General features: G+C 58.5%; 1 protein-coding gene across 3 annotated transcripts; it reads left to right on the top strand.

Moving 5' to 3' along the window:
* Nucleotides 1–685: 685 nt before the first annotated feature.
* On the top strand, nt 686–12,577 carry FGFR4 (fibroblast growth factor receptor 4). 3 transcript variants are annotated; one of them, XM_032403799.1, is made up of 18 exons: nt 686–1,034; nt 4,527–4,670; nt 5,289–5,552; nt 5,644–5,724; nt 5,845–6,011; nt 6,553–6,676; nt 7,212–7,402; nt 7,522–7,660; nt 7,991–8,181; nt 8,291–8,436; nt 8,524–8,645; nt 10,071–10,181; nt 10,267–10,457; nt 10,860–10,982; nt 11,074–11,144; nt 11,354–11,491; nt 11,701–11,806; nt 11,905–12,577. In XM_032403799.1, exons 1-18 carry the CDS (start codon nt 965–967, stop codon nt 12,049–12,051), a joined length of 2,526 nt encoding a protein of 841 aa, XP_032259690.1. In that variant the 5' UTR covers nt 686–964; the 3' UTR covers nt 12,052–12,577. The 3 variants fall into 3 exon arrangements, with proteins under 3 accessions (XP_032259690.1, XP_032259691.1, XP_032259692.1); XM_032403800.1 differs by lacking the exon at nt 686–1,034 and adding an exon at nt 1,991–2,168; XM_032403801.1 differs by lacking the exon at nt 686–1,034 and adding an exon at nt 1,991–2,123.
* The last annotated feature ends 1,213 nt before the right edge of the window (nt 12,578–13,790 follow it).

Genomic DNA, 13,790 nt, shown 5'->3' on the forward strand with positions numbered 1-13,790 from the left:
AGTGCCAGGAGCCTCAACATTTCCAGGTGCTCCAGCAAGGAAGGACCCTGAATAAGGGGAATCAGAACCAGCTGGTTTTAAAAGATAGCCAATTGTTTTCTGATTTATCTTTGGGAGGAGACCATTATTTTGTTTGAGAAGGAAAAAAAATCACTTTATTGGGCTTTTTAGTTATGCAAAGGAAAAGCCTCTATCCCATAGGGAGTAAGGGTGGAGAGAGCTAGACTCCTCTGCATAACAATAGGAAAGGAAGCTGCCTCCCTTAGGGCAGGGTTTCCACCAGCCAGAGGGGCACCGGGAGATGAGTCTGAGACCCCAGCTTAGGGGTTTCCTTTCTCTTCAAGAAGCCAACCGAAGAGTGGAGGGCTTAGACTTCAGGTGAGGCTCGGGCAGAGGTCAAAGGTGAGCTGCCCTCCTAGTTGGGCCACTGTCTAGTTGCTCAAGGGGGGAGACGCTTGCAAATGAGGCAGACCTGAGCAAGGTGGGGCAGAACTATTTGGGGGTACCTACTGTGTGCCGGGCACTTGGGCTACAATGTTGAAGTCTGTAGGCAGTTCCTGCCTTCTATGTACACAACTGTTTAGTTACAGTTCTGGAATGTTCCATGAAGATGAAGAAATAGCAGGTCCTAAATCATCCTAGTTAACATTACAAAGCAAGTGCCATATACCAGGCAGTGTTCTACAGGCTTACACGTGTTTACTCTTTGCAAAAACTTCATGAGGAAGATACTATCTATCATTATACTTACTTTACTGATGAGAAAATGAAAACACAGAGATGGACTACCCTGCCAAGTTTACTCCAAGTGTGAAGACGTTGAGATTTGAGTCCTGAAATCTGTGCTTTGAATCACTTCACTTCCTGCTTCTTTCTCCATGCTCACAGGACAGAAGGCATCTAAGAGGAACCTGGCAGGTCCAGAGGGCTTCTCTGAGGAAGTGCGCTGACATTTAAGAATGAGATGGAACCAACCAGACCTGGAGGGGAAAATCATTCCAGGAAGAGGGAACCGTATGTGCAAAGGCCCAGAGGTAGAGTGGGAGCAAGGAAAGAAATGAAGGATTTGTCTGGAGATGTGGCCAGGGGCCAGTCATGCCAAGAATCATTATGGGAAACTAGTGGAAAGTCTTAAAGCGTTCAGATTTGTATTTCTTTCCTTTTCTTTTCTTTCTTTCTTTTTTTTGAGATTTTATTTTTAAGGGGCGCATGGGTGGCTCAGTTGGTTAAGTGTCTGACTTGGCTCAGGTCATGATCTCAGGGTTCCTGGATCCAGCCGGACCTTGGGCTCCCTGCTCAGCGAGGAGTCTGCTTGTCCCTCTCCCTCTGCCCCTCCCCCCTCGAATAAATAAAATCTTTTTTCAAAAAAGATTTTATTTTTAAGTAATCTCTACACCCAACGTGGGGTTCAAACTCACAAGCCCAAAATCAAGAGTGGCATGCTCCAACAACTGAGCCAGCCAGGCGCCCCCAGATTTGTATTTCAAATATCACTCTAAAGGTTGTGCAGAGAATGGATGGGAGTGGTTGGAGGCAGAAGGGATCTCCTAGCCACTGTATGGTGACAGAAGACAGAGTAGCCAGGTTGGGCCAAGGTCTGTGGAGGCTGGCCGGTCAGGACTGTTGGGTGTTGCTGCCTAAAAGGGGTGAAGAGCACAGGATAACGCAAATAACTAAAACTTGGAAGCCTGGTCTGGGTACGGCAAAAGAGGCGGAGTCTGATGGGGTGTGTAGCAGGCCGGGGAGGGGCCCCGGGATTGGGCTGACCCAGTGGGACACTCGGCTCTGTTGGGTCTGGGGACTAGTCTCCAGGTGGGCGGGACGCTGTGCTACTCGCCGCGTCGTGGTTTTCTTGATAGATCTGGTCCAGGAGGGGCCGGGCCGCGGGTGGGCGGGGCGCTGGGTTGTCCCCCGCCAAGCCGCTGTCAGGATAGAGCTGGTCCAGGAGGGGCGGGGCCCGAGGTGGGCGTGGCGCTGGGCCTCCCGCGGCCACCCCGCTGTCGCGGGTGCATTCCTGGCTCTCTGGCCCGGGGCGGAGGAGCGCCCCGGCTGAGTCTGCGGTCCCCGCTGGGCGCGGGTGTCGGGACCGGCCGGAGCTGGGAGCAGGGCCGCGGAGGACCCAGGTGAGCCGGGACCCTGTGCCTGGAGCGGGACCACAGAGGCTCGAGGTGAGCCGGGACCCCTTGCTGGCCCAGACTGCGCTCCCCGCCGCCAGAGGGCGAGCGGCAGCGGGGCTCAGGGAGCTGCCCCCTCCCAGTACTGGGGACCTGGGCGTCCTCTCGGAAGGGGGGTGGAGGAGACGGTAAATCAGTAACCCGCAGCGCACACAGGGCCTTTTGTCCCGCTCCGTCCAAAGAGCACCCTGGCCGTGGAGCTGGTTACTCATTGCCCACCCGGGCGGGGGCGGGCCGGCTGTCTCTGCAGCTCCCCCTCTGGACCTGCCGACTCGCACCTCCCCCCAGGGTGGCAGGGTAAGGGTGGAGGAAGAAGAGCGCGCTGGTCCCTCGGCTGCTGGACCGTCTGCGCGGCCCGAGTAGAGATGAGGAAGCTGAGGATCCGAGAGGTGCGGTCATTTGCCCAGGGTCCCCCAACGCTTGAGTGCGGGAGGTTGGAGGAGAACCCAGGACTGTCTGATGCCAGAGGCAGGCCCTTCAGCCCCTGAGCAAGGCGGTGGGTCGGTCTGTCTGCTGCCGCGTGTGATCCGAGGAAGGGTCCTGAGGTTGCAAGGTCGGGGCAGCCTAGGAATGGGAATAAAATCCCCAGGCCTCCGCCCCTCTCCCAACTGGAGCTGTGGACCCAGAGGGCTGCTCTCCCTGCAGAGCAGAGCAGGGTGGGGGGATTCTATGGAGGAGGGCCATGGAAACTGGGGGTGGGTGCAGGGACAGTGGCATCTGAGTCGGGTGGAGAAGAGAAATGGGGACACAGAGGTATGTATGTGCAAGAGAGAAGACATGCCCAGTTTTGAAAGCCAATGGCTTTCCTGCTGAAGAGGTTGAAGGAGCTGACTGTGCAACTAAAGATATTGACAAGGGCAGGGAGGGAGGCCTAGAATGCTGGATGAACTGTGGATTGGATCCTGCTGGACATGGGTAGCCATTAAGGGCTTGAAAGCTGGGGATATGGGGTGGTGACATGGCAGATACTTGTAATTTCTAAAGCCCTGCTGGGGAGTGGAGGCTGGAGAGCCAAGGGAGATGTTTGCAAAGGCCCAAGCTAGAGATGACCATGGCCTGCCTTGGGTCCAAGCAAGGGAGGTGAGATGGACTGGAGAAGGATTGAGGAGGCAGATGGGACTGGAAGTAGAGGAGGGGTGAAGGCAGATGGGAAGAGATGATGCCCCACCTGTGGGGGCAACCCAGGGAAGGAACAGTTGGATGGGGGAGGTGATGGTTTTGGTCAGGACAAGCTAAGTGCGCCCTGCCTCAGCCAGAGCTGAAAGGGGGCAGTGGCTGAAGAGAGAGGGTGCAGTGAGCTTCCTGGGCAAGATAGATTCGTAGACACCAATGCCTCCTGACTTATGAAGCCCCAGGTAATAGCCAGTAGTCCCCTGGGACTACATTGGTCACCTCTTCCCCTGCCCCAGCTGAGGCTGTTTTGAGTGTTCCTTTTGGGAGATGGAGACATCCTTGTTGGCATGTGGATAGGGTGGGTGTGTACATCATACCTGACAGGAACCGCACCAGAATCAGAGGTAATTGGCCAAAGGCAGACCCAGGGTGAGAGTCACGGGGAGGGAGGGGAAGAACATGCCAACATTCTGTGTTCCAACCCCTACATATATGGTCTCTTTTATCCTCAAAGCAGCCCTCGGAGGACAGCACCCAGAGAGGGACGGGGACTTGCAAGTGGGTAAGAGTCAGGATTAGAACTTGGCTTTGTTGGACATAGAGCCCGTTGCGTCAAACAGAGTTGTGGGGACACGAAAAGCAGATGTATTCCCAGCATGCCATTCTGGTTCAGAATGAGGAGGAACTTCTGCTCGCCATGGCATGTGCTGCTTTGTTAGGAGTGAGCACTCTGCCGCTGAAGGTATTCAAAGCTGGCCATGAAAACGTCAGCGATGCTAGACGTGCGGGTCAGCTCAGATAACATCCAGATGCTCAAGTCTGGCCTTGTATTAGGTTTCTTTCTTTTTTTTTTTTTTTTTTGGTTTTTCAGCAATGAATTCATTTATTCAGCAAAAAATAAATTATGTGTGCTGAGAGCAAGCAGAAGATATGTCTCCGTTCTCTGCTTTCCTCCAAGGAAAGAATCCCCAAACTGCCCTTTCTGTGAACTTGTGCCAGGGTCTCAGCAGGACCGGAGGAGAGCAGGAAGCCCGGCCCTGCCCCCCTGCACTGTGAAGAAGCTTTGGGCTCTGGCAACAGCAGAGCCTCTTCCAGTCTCTGCCGTGCTGCTGCGTGGGGGGGGCGGGGGTTGGACAAGTCCTCTGACCACTTCCGGTCTCAGTTTCTTCATCTGCAAAATAGGGGAATAGCACCACCAAAGGTGCATGCCTAGCAGGAGTTCTTCTCCCTCCTTTGCAGGAAGGCAGTCGGTGGTAAGCCCAGCCTGGGGCCTTGTGAGCAGCAGGAAGGATATGTGGCTGCTGTTGGCCCTGCTGGGGGTCCTGGTGGAGGTGCCTGGGGCTCCAGCTTTGTCCCTTGAAGCCTCTGAGGAAATGGAACTAGGTATGGCCTTTAAGGTGGGAGCGGGTGGCAGGGGAGGGCAACCTGGAGGGGGCTACTAGCTGAGCAAAGCTGGAAAGGACCTGGCCCAGTCCCTGAGGAGGTGACAGCAGGGCAGGGCTCAAGCACTGAGACTCAGTGTCTGGCTCCCAGCAAGCGTCCACCTATCTCTATGTCCACAAGAGAGGAATGGCCTTGCAGGGTGAAGGGTCCTGAGCTGGGCTGCAGAGCTGGTGGTGAGCTCCTGGCCGTGTGTGTGTATGTGTGTGTGTGTGTGTGTGTGTGTGTGTGTGTTCTGTGCACCGGGTGTGTGGTTTGGGAGGCCTAGCAGCATGTGTGGTGTATGCACCGTGAGTGTGCTGTGCCCTGGAGGTGGCACCGATAGCATGGGGGGGTGGCAACAGCATGCCCAGCCCAGCATGTATGCTCTGCACCGTGTGTGTGATGCACACAGAGGCGTGGCGACTGCCTCACACAGCGTCTGTAGCATGTGATGATGTGTGTATGTTGAGGAGCAGCTGTCCAGCATGTGCCCGGCCTGTGCAGCATGTTCTCCGTACGCAGGGGGCTCCCTCAGCTGGGGCTGTGGGGGGCTCACTGACCTCTGCCCTTGGCCCACAGAGCCCTGCCTGGCCCCCAGCCCAGAGCAGCGAGAGCAGGAGCTGACCGTGGCCCTTGGGCAGCCTATGCGGCTGTGCTGTGGCCGGGCTGAGCGTGGTGGCCACTGGTACAAGGAGGGCAGTCGCCTACCACCTGCTGGCCGGGTACGAGGCTGGAGGGGCCGCTTGGAGATTGCCAGCTTCCTACCGGAGGATGCTGGCTGCTACCTCTGCCTGGCACGAGGCTCCATGCTTGTCCTGCGCAATGTTACCTTGGTTGTGGATGGTAAGGGGACCTAGCAGGGGCTAAAGGGTGCCTGGGGAGAGGGACCCTCCCCATCCTAGACCTCAGACATCTCTCTTTATCCCTGACATAGACTCCTTGCCCTCCAGCAATGGTAATGAGGACCCTAAAGCCCAAGGGGGCCCCTTGAATGGGCACATTTACCCCCAGCAAGGTCAGTATGAGTCCTCAGGGACTCAGTTCCCTACCTCCCAGCTGGTCACTGAGAAGACACCTGTGTGGAAACAGGTGGTCATCCTGGGGGCACTGAGTTCTCCTCTCCCCTGCCCTCCAGCACCCTACTGGACACACCCTCAGCGCATGGAGAAGAAACTGCACGCAGTGCCTGCCGGGAACACCGTCAAGTTCCGCTGTCCAGCTGCAGGCAACCCCACGCCCACCATCCGCTGGCTCAAGGATGGACAGGACTTCCATGGGGAGCATCGCATTGGAGGCATTCGGGTGAGTCTCCAGGTTCTAAGACCATCCGCTCCTCCATTTTCACTCCCCCATCGGTCTGCTCAGACCTCGAAGTCATTCCTTCTCTAATGAGGAAGGCAGCCACGGGCCTTAGAAGGAGCACTAGACGGCAGACTGGGACAGCTCTGATTCGGGTCCCCACTCTGCCACTCTCCCGCCAGTGACTTAATCTCTCAGCCTTAGCTTTCCTTGTAAAGTGGGAGGACTCACTGACTGGCAGGTAGGGAGTTTTAGCAGCTAATTCTCATGGGAAGACCCTGCAGGGTCAGCTCCAGGTTGCAGTGAGGAAGCTGAGACTCCGAGAGGGCAAAAATTGGCTCACGGTGGTACAGCCAGGAAGAGGCCATGCTAAAACTCAAAGGCTCAAGCCAAGGGTTCAGACGCTTCTTGGCCTTGGCCTGGCCTCCCCAGGGCCTGGAGAGCTTGAGAAGACCCCTGTGGGCGGGATCTAGCCTCTTCATGCCCTGGACCCCTGGGGCGGCACAGGTGGATGGCCGCTCACAGATGCTTCCCCTGCCCCCAGCTGCGCCACCAGCACTGGAGCTTGGTGATGGAAAGCGTGGTGCCCTCGGACCGTGGCACCTACACTTGCCTCGTGGAGAACTCTATGGGCAGCATCCGCTATAGCTATCTGCTGGATGTGCTGGGTGAGCCGCGGGCAGGCAAGGCGGTCTGGGGGTGGGAGCCCTGACACTGCCCTCAGGTGGTGCCCAGTCTGGCAGGCAAGACGGACTCAGGCTTAGATGGCTCAAGCTGCCCCAGGTGTCCCCGCGGGTGGGAGGGAAGCACGGCGGGTAATGTTGGCCTGGAGGAACAGGGGTCAGCTGAGAGAAAAAGTGGGAGAGACATCCAGGCAGAGGGCCCAGGCTGATCAAGGTCCTAGGTGTAACGAATACAATGCATTTGTGAAGAGGTATACGCCTGGGTTGTGGCATTTAAGCGGGGAGCCATGCGTGTGGAGGGTTTTGAATGCTAGACTATGAAGTTGCCCTTGACTCCAAAGGCAATGGGGAGCTATGGAAGGTTTCAGCAGGGTAGGCAGGGGCAGACAAGGTCTGAGTTGCAAATCAGGAAGTTCCCTCCCTTGAGCTGAGGCGGGGGGGGCGGTTTGCTGGAGGCGGGTGGCCAGGGTGCTTCTGTGGGTGCCACTGGTCAGGGTTGACCAGCTGGCCCGGCCCCCAGAGCGGTCCCCGCACCGGCCCATCCTGCAGGCGGGGCTCCCGGCCAACACCACAGCTGTGGCCGGCAGCGACGTCGAGCTGCTGTGCAAGGTGTACAGCGACGCCCAGCCCCACATCCAGTGGCTGAAGCACATCGTCATCAACGGCAGCAGTTTCGGGGCCGATGGCTTCCCCTACGTGCAAGTCCTAAAGGTCCAGCCCCGCCAGCCCCTGAACCCTACTGTCCTCCCATGGGGCATGGAGGTGGGGGGGTGGTCCCCCGCTTCCTTCCTCGCCCTGTTGTGACCCCTGAGTATGTCCCCCATCCCCAGACAGCAGACATCAATAGCTCAGAGGTGGAGGTCCTATACCTTCGGAACGTGTCAGCCGAGGATGCGGGCGAGTACACCTGCCTGGCGGGCAATTCCATTGGCCTCTCCTACCAGTCAGCCTGGCTCACGGTGCTGCCAGGTGAGCACTCGAGGGGGCCAGGAGAGGCTGCAGGAATCCCTCTCTGACCCGGCAGCGGGCTATGTCCCTTGGCCTGCGGGGCTTGGGACGTGGCATGTGGATTTGTGTGCCTGATTCCTCCCGTAGCAGTGCTTCTGTGCATGTCCACGTGCGACTGCCATGTGACCCTCTGGGTTAGGGGTGTGCAGGGCGAGATATAACTGCAGCTTTCTTGGTGAGTGTCCCGGTGTGTGTTGGGAGCTGTGAGGCCTGAGTTAGAGGATCTAGGGCTGGCCGTCTAACCACTGACCGGTCCGTTTTCTGTCCGTATATGTGTCTGTCTGTGGGCAGAGGAGGACCTCACATGGACAGCAGCAGCGCCGGAGGCCAGGTACACGGACATCATTCTGTACGTGTCAGGCTCTCTGGCGTTGGTTGTCCTGCTGCTGGCCGGGCTGCATCGAGGGCAGGTACTCATCAGCCGGCACCCCAGGCAGCCTGCCACCGTGCAGAAGTTGTCCCGCTTCCCTCTGGCCCGACAGGTACCATGCTGTTCCCCAACCCATACCGTGTCCCCCTAGCGAAGCTCTTGGCCTGCCTTCCCCAGCCCAGCTCAGCTCTAGCAGGCTGACCGAGTCACCCGCCTTACAGTTCTCCCTGGAGTCGGGTTCTTCGGCCAAGTCAAGCTCCTCCTTGGTGCGGGGTGCCCGTCTCTCCTCCAGTGGCCCTCCCTTGCTCGCTGGCCTTGTGAGTCTAGACCTCCCTCTCGACCCACTGTGGGAGTTCCCCCGGGACAGGTATGCTGCATGGAGAGAGGATGGGCATGCAGGCTCCAGGTAGGAAGGACGTTCCCATGGCTGAGGCCTCGGCTTTCTCATTTCCAGGCTGGTGCTCGGGAAGCCGCTGGGTGAGGGCTGCTTTGGGCAGGTGGTGCGGGCAGAGGCCTTCGGCATGGACCCTGCCCGGCCTGACCAAGCCAGCACCGTGGCTGTCAAGATGCTCAAGGGTGAGTGGTGTCCCCGGGGGACGTGCTGTGCCCTTGGGACTAACAGAAGAGGCTCATGGTGCTACCAATTGAACACTGGTGGCCAGAAAGGCTGCAGGATCCCACCCTTGGGCCTAGGGCCCAACTCTGCTACCAACCCTCGCAAGCCATTTCAGAGCCGATCTGCTCACCTGTCACCTGGGAGTAAATAATAGTCCCTACCTCCTGGTCTAAGGTTCGTGAAAAGTGCCTGATACATAAAATCTTAACCAGTGGAATGATGATGACTATAAGGATTTGGGGTGACTGGGGCCAGACACCCCCACCTCAGCCCTAGCCCCATGTCAGCCTTGGCCTTGAATAACCTTGTCAGCCTCACAGGCTTCCACCTCATTCCTTCTGAGTACCCCCAAGTCACACCTTCAGCCCCCCCACCCTGGGCCCTTCCCAGATCTGTCCCCCTGTGTCCACCACTCTAGGAGAACAGTCCAAGCACCAACCCCAAAGTGCATAGGACATACCTGGGACCTACCATCGGAGCCTCTCTCTGCTGTCCCCCACCCCCTCTACAAGAGCAGCCCAAACCACTGTTCTGCTCCCCCATCCCCTCCCCTCTGCACAGCTGGGGCCACCTGGTACTTTCTGGGAGGCAGGGATTGAGAAATGTGCATTGTGAGGTCTGGCAGGGAGGGTATGTCATTGGCCCAGGGCCACAGGTCAGCCCCTGGTCCTCAGCCTTCTCAAGAGAATCTGGAGCAGCTTCTTCCCAGCCTTCCCTAGCTGCACCCCACTGGCGGCTCCCTGAATTCTCAGGCCAGAGGCACACCAGGCCCCAGTCCGACCTCAGGGCGCCAGCCTGCTTCCCGGCCCCAGGAGCTCTCACCCCATTCGGGAACTGATGCCAAACCTCCAGATAGAGCTTCTTCCTGTTCAGAGTTCTCCTGTTTCCTGGTCCCACTCACAGAGAGGCCCACCTCTTGTAGACCCTTGATCTTGTTGCTTCCTTGCAACTGTTGTGAGAGGTAGGGCATGACCCATTGTCCCCTTTGGTACAAGAGGATCCTGAGGTTCAGAGAAGTTAGAAGACTTTTTTAAAGACCACACAGCCTAGGGGCGCCTGGGTGGCTCAGTCGTTAAGCGTCTGCCTTCGGCTCAGGTCATGATCCCAGGGTCCTGGGATCGAGCCCCGCATCAGGCTCCCTGCTTGGCGGGAAGCCTGCTTCTCCCTCTCCCACTCCCCCTGCTTGTGTTCCCTCTCTCGCTGTCGATCTCTCTGTCAAATAAAAAAAAAAAAAAAAAATCTTAAAAAATAAATAAATAAATAAAGACCACACAGCCTAGCGGGGATGCAGGTCCAGACCCTTCTGACTCCAGGTCCAGCACCCCATGTCCTGTCCCCGACCCTGCAGCCCCCCCATGTATATACCCTGGCTGTCATCCCTGCAGACAATGCCTCCGACAAGGACTTGGCAGACCTGGTCTCTGAGATGGAGGTGATGAAGCTGATTGGCCGACATAAGAACATTATCAATCTGCTGGGTGTCTGTACTCAGGAAGGTGGGTTGGAATGGGGCTGAGGGCAGGGGCGGCGGGGTGTGGAACCACAGCCTCAGCAGCCTCCCTGGCCCCTTCACCTCTACAGGGCCCCTGTACGTGATCGTGGAGTGTGCCGCCAAGGGAAACCTGCGGGAGTTCCTGCGGGCCCGGCGGCCCCCAGGCCCCGACCTCAGCCCTGACGGGCCGAGGAGCAGTGAGGGGCCGCTTTCCTTCCCTGCCCTGGTTTCCTGCGCCTACCAGGTGGCCCGGGGCATGCAGTATCTAGAGTCGAGGAAGGTATGGGCGGTGGGCAGCACTCTGGACCATCCTCATTGCTCCGTCTGTACGCTTTCCTGCCCCCAGCATTGAATGTCCTCATCTTGTCCCTCTCTCCCCTTTTCCATTGCCCTGTCTCAATGTCCCCAAGCCCTTCTGTACCCCCCATCCGTACACAGTTGACACTGCATGTCCCCATTCCTTCCTCTCGCAGGTCCTAACTCACGGGGCAAGGGAAGAGGCCATGTGGGAGGGAGGGTGTGGGCGCTGAAGTTAGCTTCTTAGTCTCCCGTCTCTGAATCTTGACCTCTTCATCTGTGAAACGAGTGGATGATGCCTCCCCCCAGGGTTACTGTGAAGTACAGTGTGCCCAGCATCCAGCCACGTGTCCTGATAAACCTAAATCCCCTGCCCTACCCCCAGTGCATCCACCGGGACCTGGCTGCCCGGAACGTACTGGTGACAGAGGACAATGTGATGAAGATTGCCGACTTTGGGCTGGCCCGTGGTGTCCACCACATTGACTACTACAAGAAAACCAGCAATGTGAGGGAGGCGGGGCAGAGTTGGAAAGGGGGGGTGGGGGGTACCAGGACCTGTGGGACTCTGCGCCAATGACCCTACCTTTCCCATCCAGGGCCGCCTGCCTGTCAAGTGGATGGCACCTGAGGCCTTATTTGACCGAGTCTACACACACCAGAGTGACGTGTGAGTCCTGGAGGCTGGGGGTCTGGAATATCTGCCAGCGATCATTGCCCTACCCCACAAAAAGGGCAAAGCAATTGCCCAAGGTCGCACAACCCTAGGACCTGAGTGGGGCCAGACTCTGTGGTGGATCAGGCCTGCGAGGTCCCCCATCCCAGCCCCAGGAGTAGGGAGCAAAGCTGCGCCCTGCTGAGCCCTGGTCCTGCCTCTAGGTGGTCGTTTGGGATCCTGCTGTGGGAGATCTTCACCCTCGGGGGCTCCCCATACCCCGGCATTCCTGTGGAGGAGCTGTTCTCACTGCTGCGGGAGGGCCATCGGATGGACCGGCCCCCGAACTGCCCCCCAGAGCTGTGAGGCCTCACGCCCCTCTCCCCCACTTTACAGTCCCTATCCTCTGCTTTGGCCTTGGCCTTAGGGCCCAGCCTCCTAATTCACTGTCGCCATCCCCTCCTCAGCCCTAAGGGGATTTCCTAGCCTCGTGTCCGGGCCCTCCCGCTGAGTGGCCCTACCTGCCCCCCATGAAAGCCTGGCCCTGACGCACGGCCTCCGTCCCTGCCAGGTACGGGCTGATGCGGGAGTGCTGGCACGCGGCGCCCTCTCAGAGGCCTACTTTCAAGCAGCTGGTGGAGGCACTGGACAAGGTCCTGCTGGCTGTCTCCGAGGAGGTACGGCTCCCCTCTTGTCCCGTGAGCCCTCTCTGCCCACTCCCCTCGGGCCCTCATCCCAGCTGACCACCCGGACTGACCAGCGCTGTTCCCCATAGTACCTAGACCTCCGCCTGACCTTTGGACCCTACGCCCCTGCCGGTGGGGATGCCAGCAGCATCTGCTCCTCCATCGACTCTGTCTTCTGCCACGACCCCCTGCCCCTGGGGCCCCGCGCCTTCTCCTTCCCTGCGGCGCAGACATGAGCTGGGGCACAAGGTTGGGTAGCCAGGCGGGCCGGCGGCCTTCAGCCTCCCGAGCTTAGCTACAACCTGGCAGCGCTTGACTTCTGCAACCTCAGGCCCCAACTTCAGGGTACTGTCCCAGACCTCTAGTTCTGCTTTGGGGAGGTCCGTTCTTGTTCCCGGGGTCCCCAGATGAGGCTTCCTGCTCTGGCCTCGGATTCCCAGGCCAGGCTGCACCCCCAGTCTTAAGGCCCTGTCCTTGCCTTTGCAGTCATGGCCCCAGTGTTCTGATGGCCTGAGTGTTAGGGTTCTGCCTGGCCTCCTGGGCCTTGGCACTCAGTCCTTGATCCAGGGGTTTGGCTGGACCTAGCTGTAGAACTGTCCTAAACCTCCTCGCTTCCTTGTACCAAGGGAGGTCTTGGGCCTCTGAACCCCATTTCCCCTGGTCTCCCCTTTGCTGCTTGTCCCAGCATCTTGGTGGAAAGAGCATCGGTCCCTGTGCTCCTAGCTGAGCAGCTGGAAGCCTGCCGAAAACACAGAAGCAAATGCCCTTTTATAAATTATTTTTTGAAATAAACCTCTGTGTTCCTGGTGTCTTCCCTACAGTGGATGAAGGGGAAACAGGGTGGAGGGATCCCCAAGCTGGGAGTTTTGCCTGAGTGATACAAATGGAGGGCTCTGTGCCAGGCCTCGGACTTGCATCCATCTACAGCTACCCCAGGGCACCCCCAGGAACCTGTGTGCACCTCTGTCTTGGTCTGTCCTACCAGCACCATCTTGTGTACGTGATGGTCTGAATAAGCGCTAATGGCAGAGGAGTCCACACGGCACCCTTATCCGCTGGGTGGAACTCTTGTACCCTCTGCACATGCGTGTGCATGTGCCTGCCCTGGGACTGTCCCCAAGGGAGCTGGCAGCACCCCTCCCCCATCTGCTCAGCATTAACCAAGCTGACCGTTAACACAGCGTGAAAGCCTGAAACCCAGCTTCGAGGCTGCTGCCCGCTCCCACGCTCTGCTGCTCAGACTGGGGGCTTGTGGGGGCTGTGCCCGCCCCGCCCCACCCTGGCCAGTCTCCCGGGCAGCAGCTGGTTGCCGCCCGGCTAGGCTGCAGCTGTCCCTGCCTGCCTGGTCCTCCGTTGGAGAGGCCGCCATGGCCCCGTTCCCCCCAACACCCTCTGGGGGGAGCAGGGAGATCAGCTTCCCAGGGCTCTGAGGCTGGAACCTTCCCTGGGGGCCATCCAGGCAGTTACCGCTGCTCTCCAGCCCCTGACCCAGCGCCTGGTGCTCCCTCCTGCCCTGTCCTCTCCTGGGACAGGACAGACCCTTTGTGAGGGCCACCTGGATTGCCCCATGGCCTCCCAGGGGGTGGCAGCTGAAAATACATATAGGGTCAGAAGGGCCTGGATCTAAGAATCTGAGGCTGGGCTGTCCTGGCAGACTGAGCAGCAGCTCATGGCCATGCTTCTCTTCTTGCTCTGGGTCTCTTGGCACCCCCACCTATGCACTCTCCTTCTGACTGAGCCCCCCTCCCAAACCTAGTCTCCCACTGGAGGTCACTGTGCCCAGCCCAGTCAATCACAGGACAGGCAGGTCGCTAAGAATCCACCTGGGGGAGGAAAGGGTTGGGAGGCTAGAGTAGTGTATAAAGACAGGGGATGACGAATGAGAACTCCCGTTTTTCCACTTGCCCACTGTGAGCCCACGGCTGAGCTAGGCTCGGCCACCCACTACTGTGTCTCACCACAGCCTCACCAGACA

This window comes from Phoca vitulina, unplaced genomic scaffold, assembly GCF_004348235.1.
Source record: "Phoca vitulina isolate PV1807 unplaced genomic scaffold, GSC_HSeal_1.0 scaffold6, whole genome shotgun sequence".
Taxonomy (NCBI): Eukaryota; Metazoa; Chordata; class Mammalia; order Carnivora; family Phocidae; genus Phoca; species Phoca vitulina.

Excerpts from the sequence above, each read along its gene's own strand:
- FGFR4 (XM_032403799.1), top strand. The coding sequence starts at position 965 with ATGGAACCAACCAGACCTGGAGGGGAAAATCATTCCAGGAAGAGGGAA. Across the intron at positions 4,671-5,288 it reads CTCTGAGGAAATGGAACTAG|AGCCCTGCCTGGCCCCCAGC; the intron begins GTATGGCCTTTA and ends CTTGGCCCACAG. Across the intron at positions 8,182-8,290 it reads GCTTCCCTCTGGCCCGACAG|TTCTCCCTGGAGTCGGGTTC; the intron begins GTACCATGCTGT and ends CCCGCCTTACAG.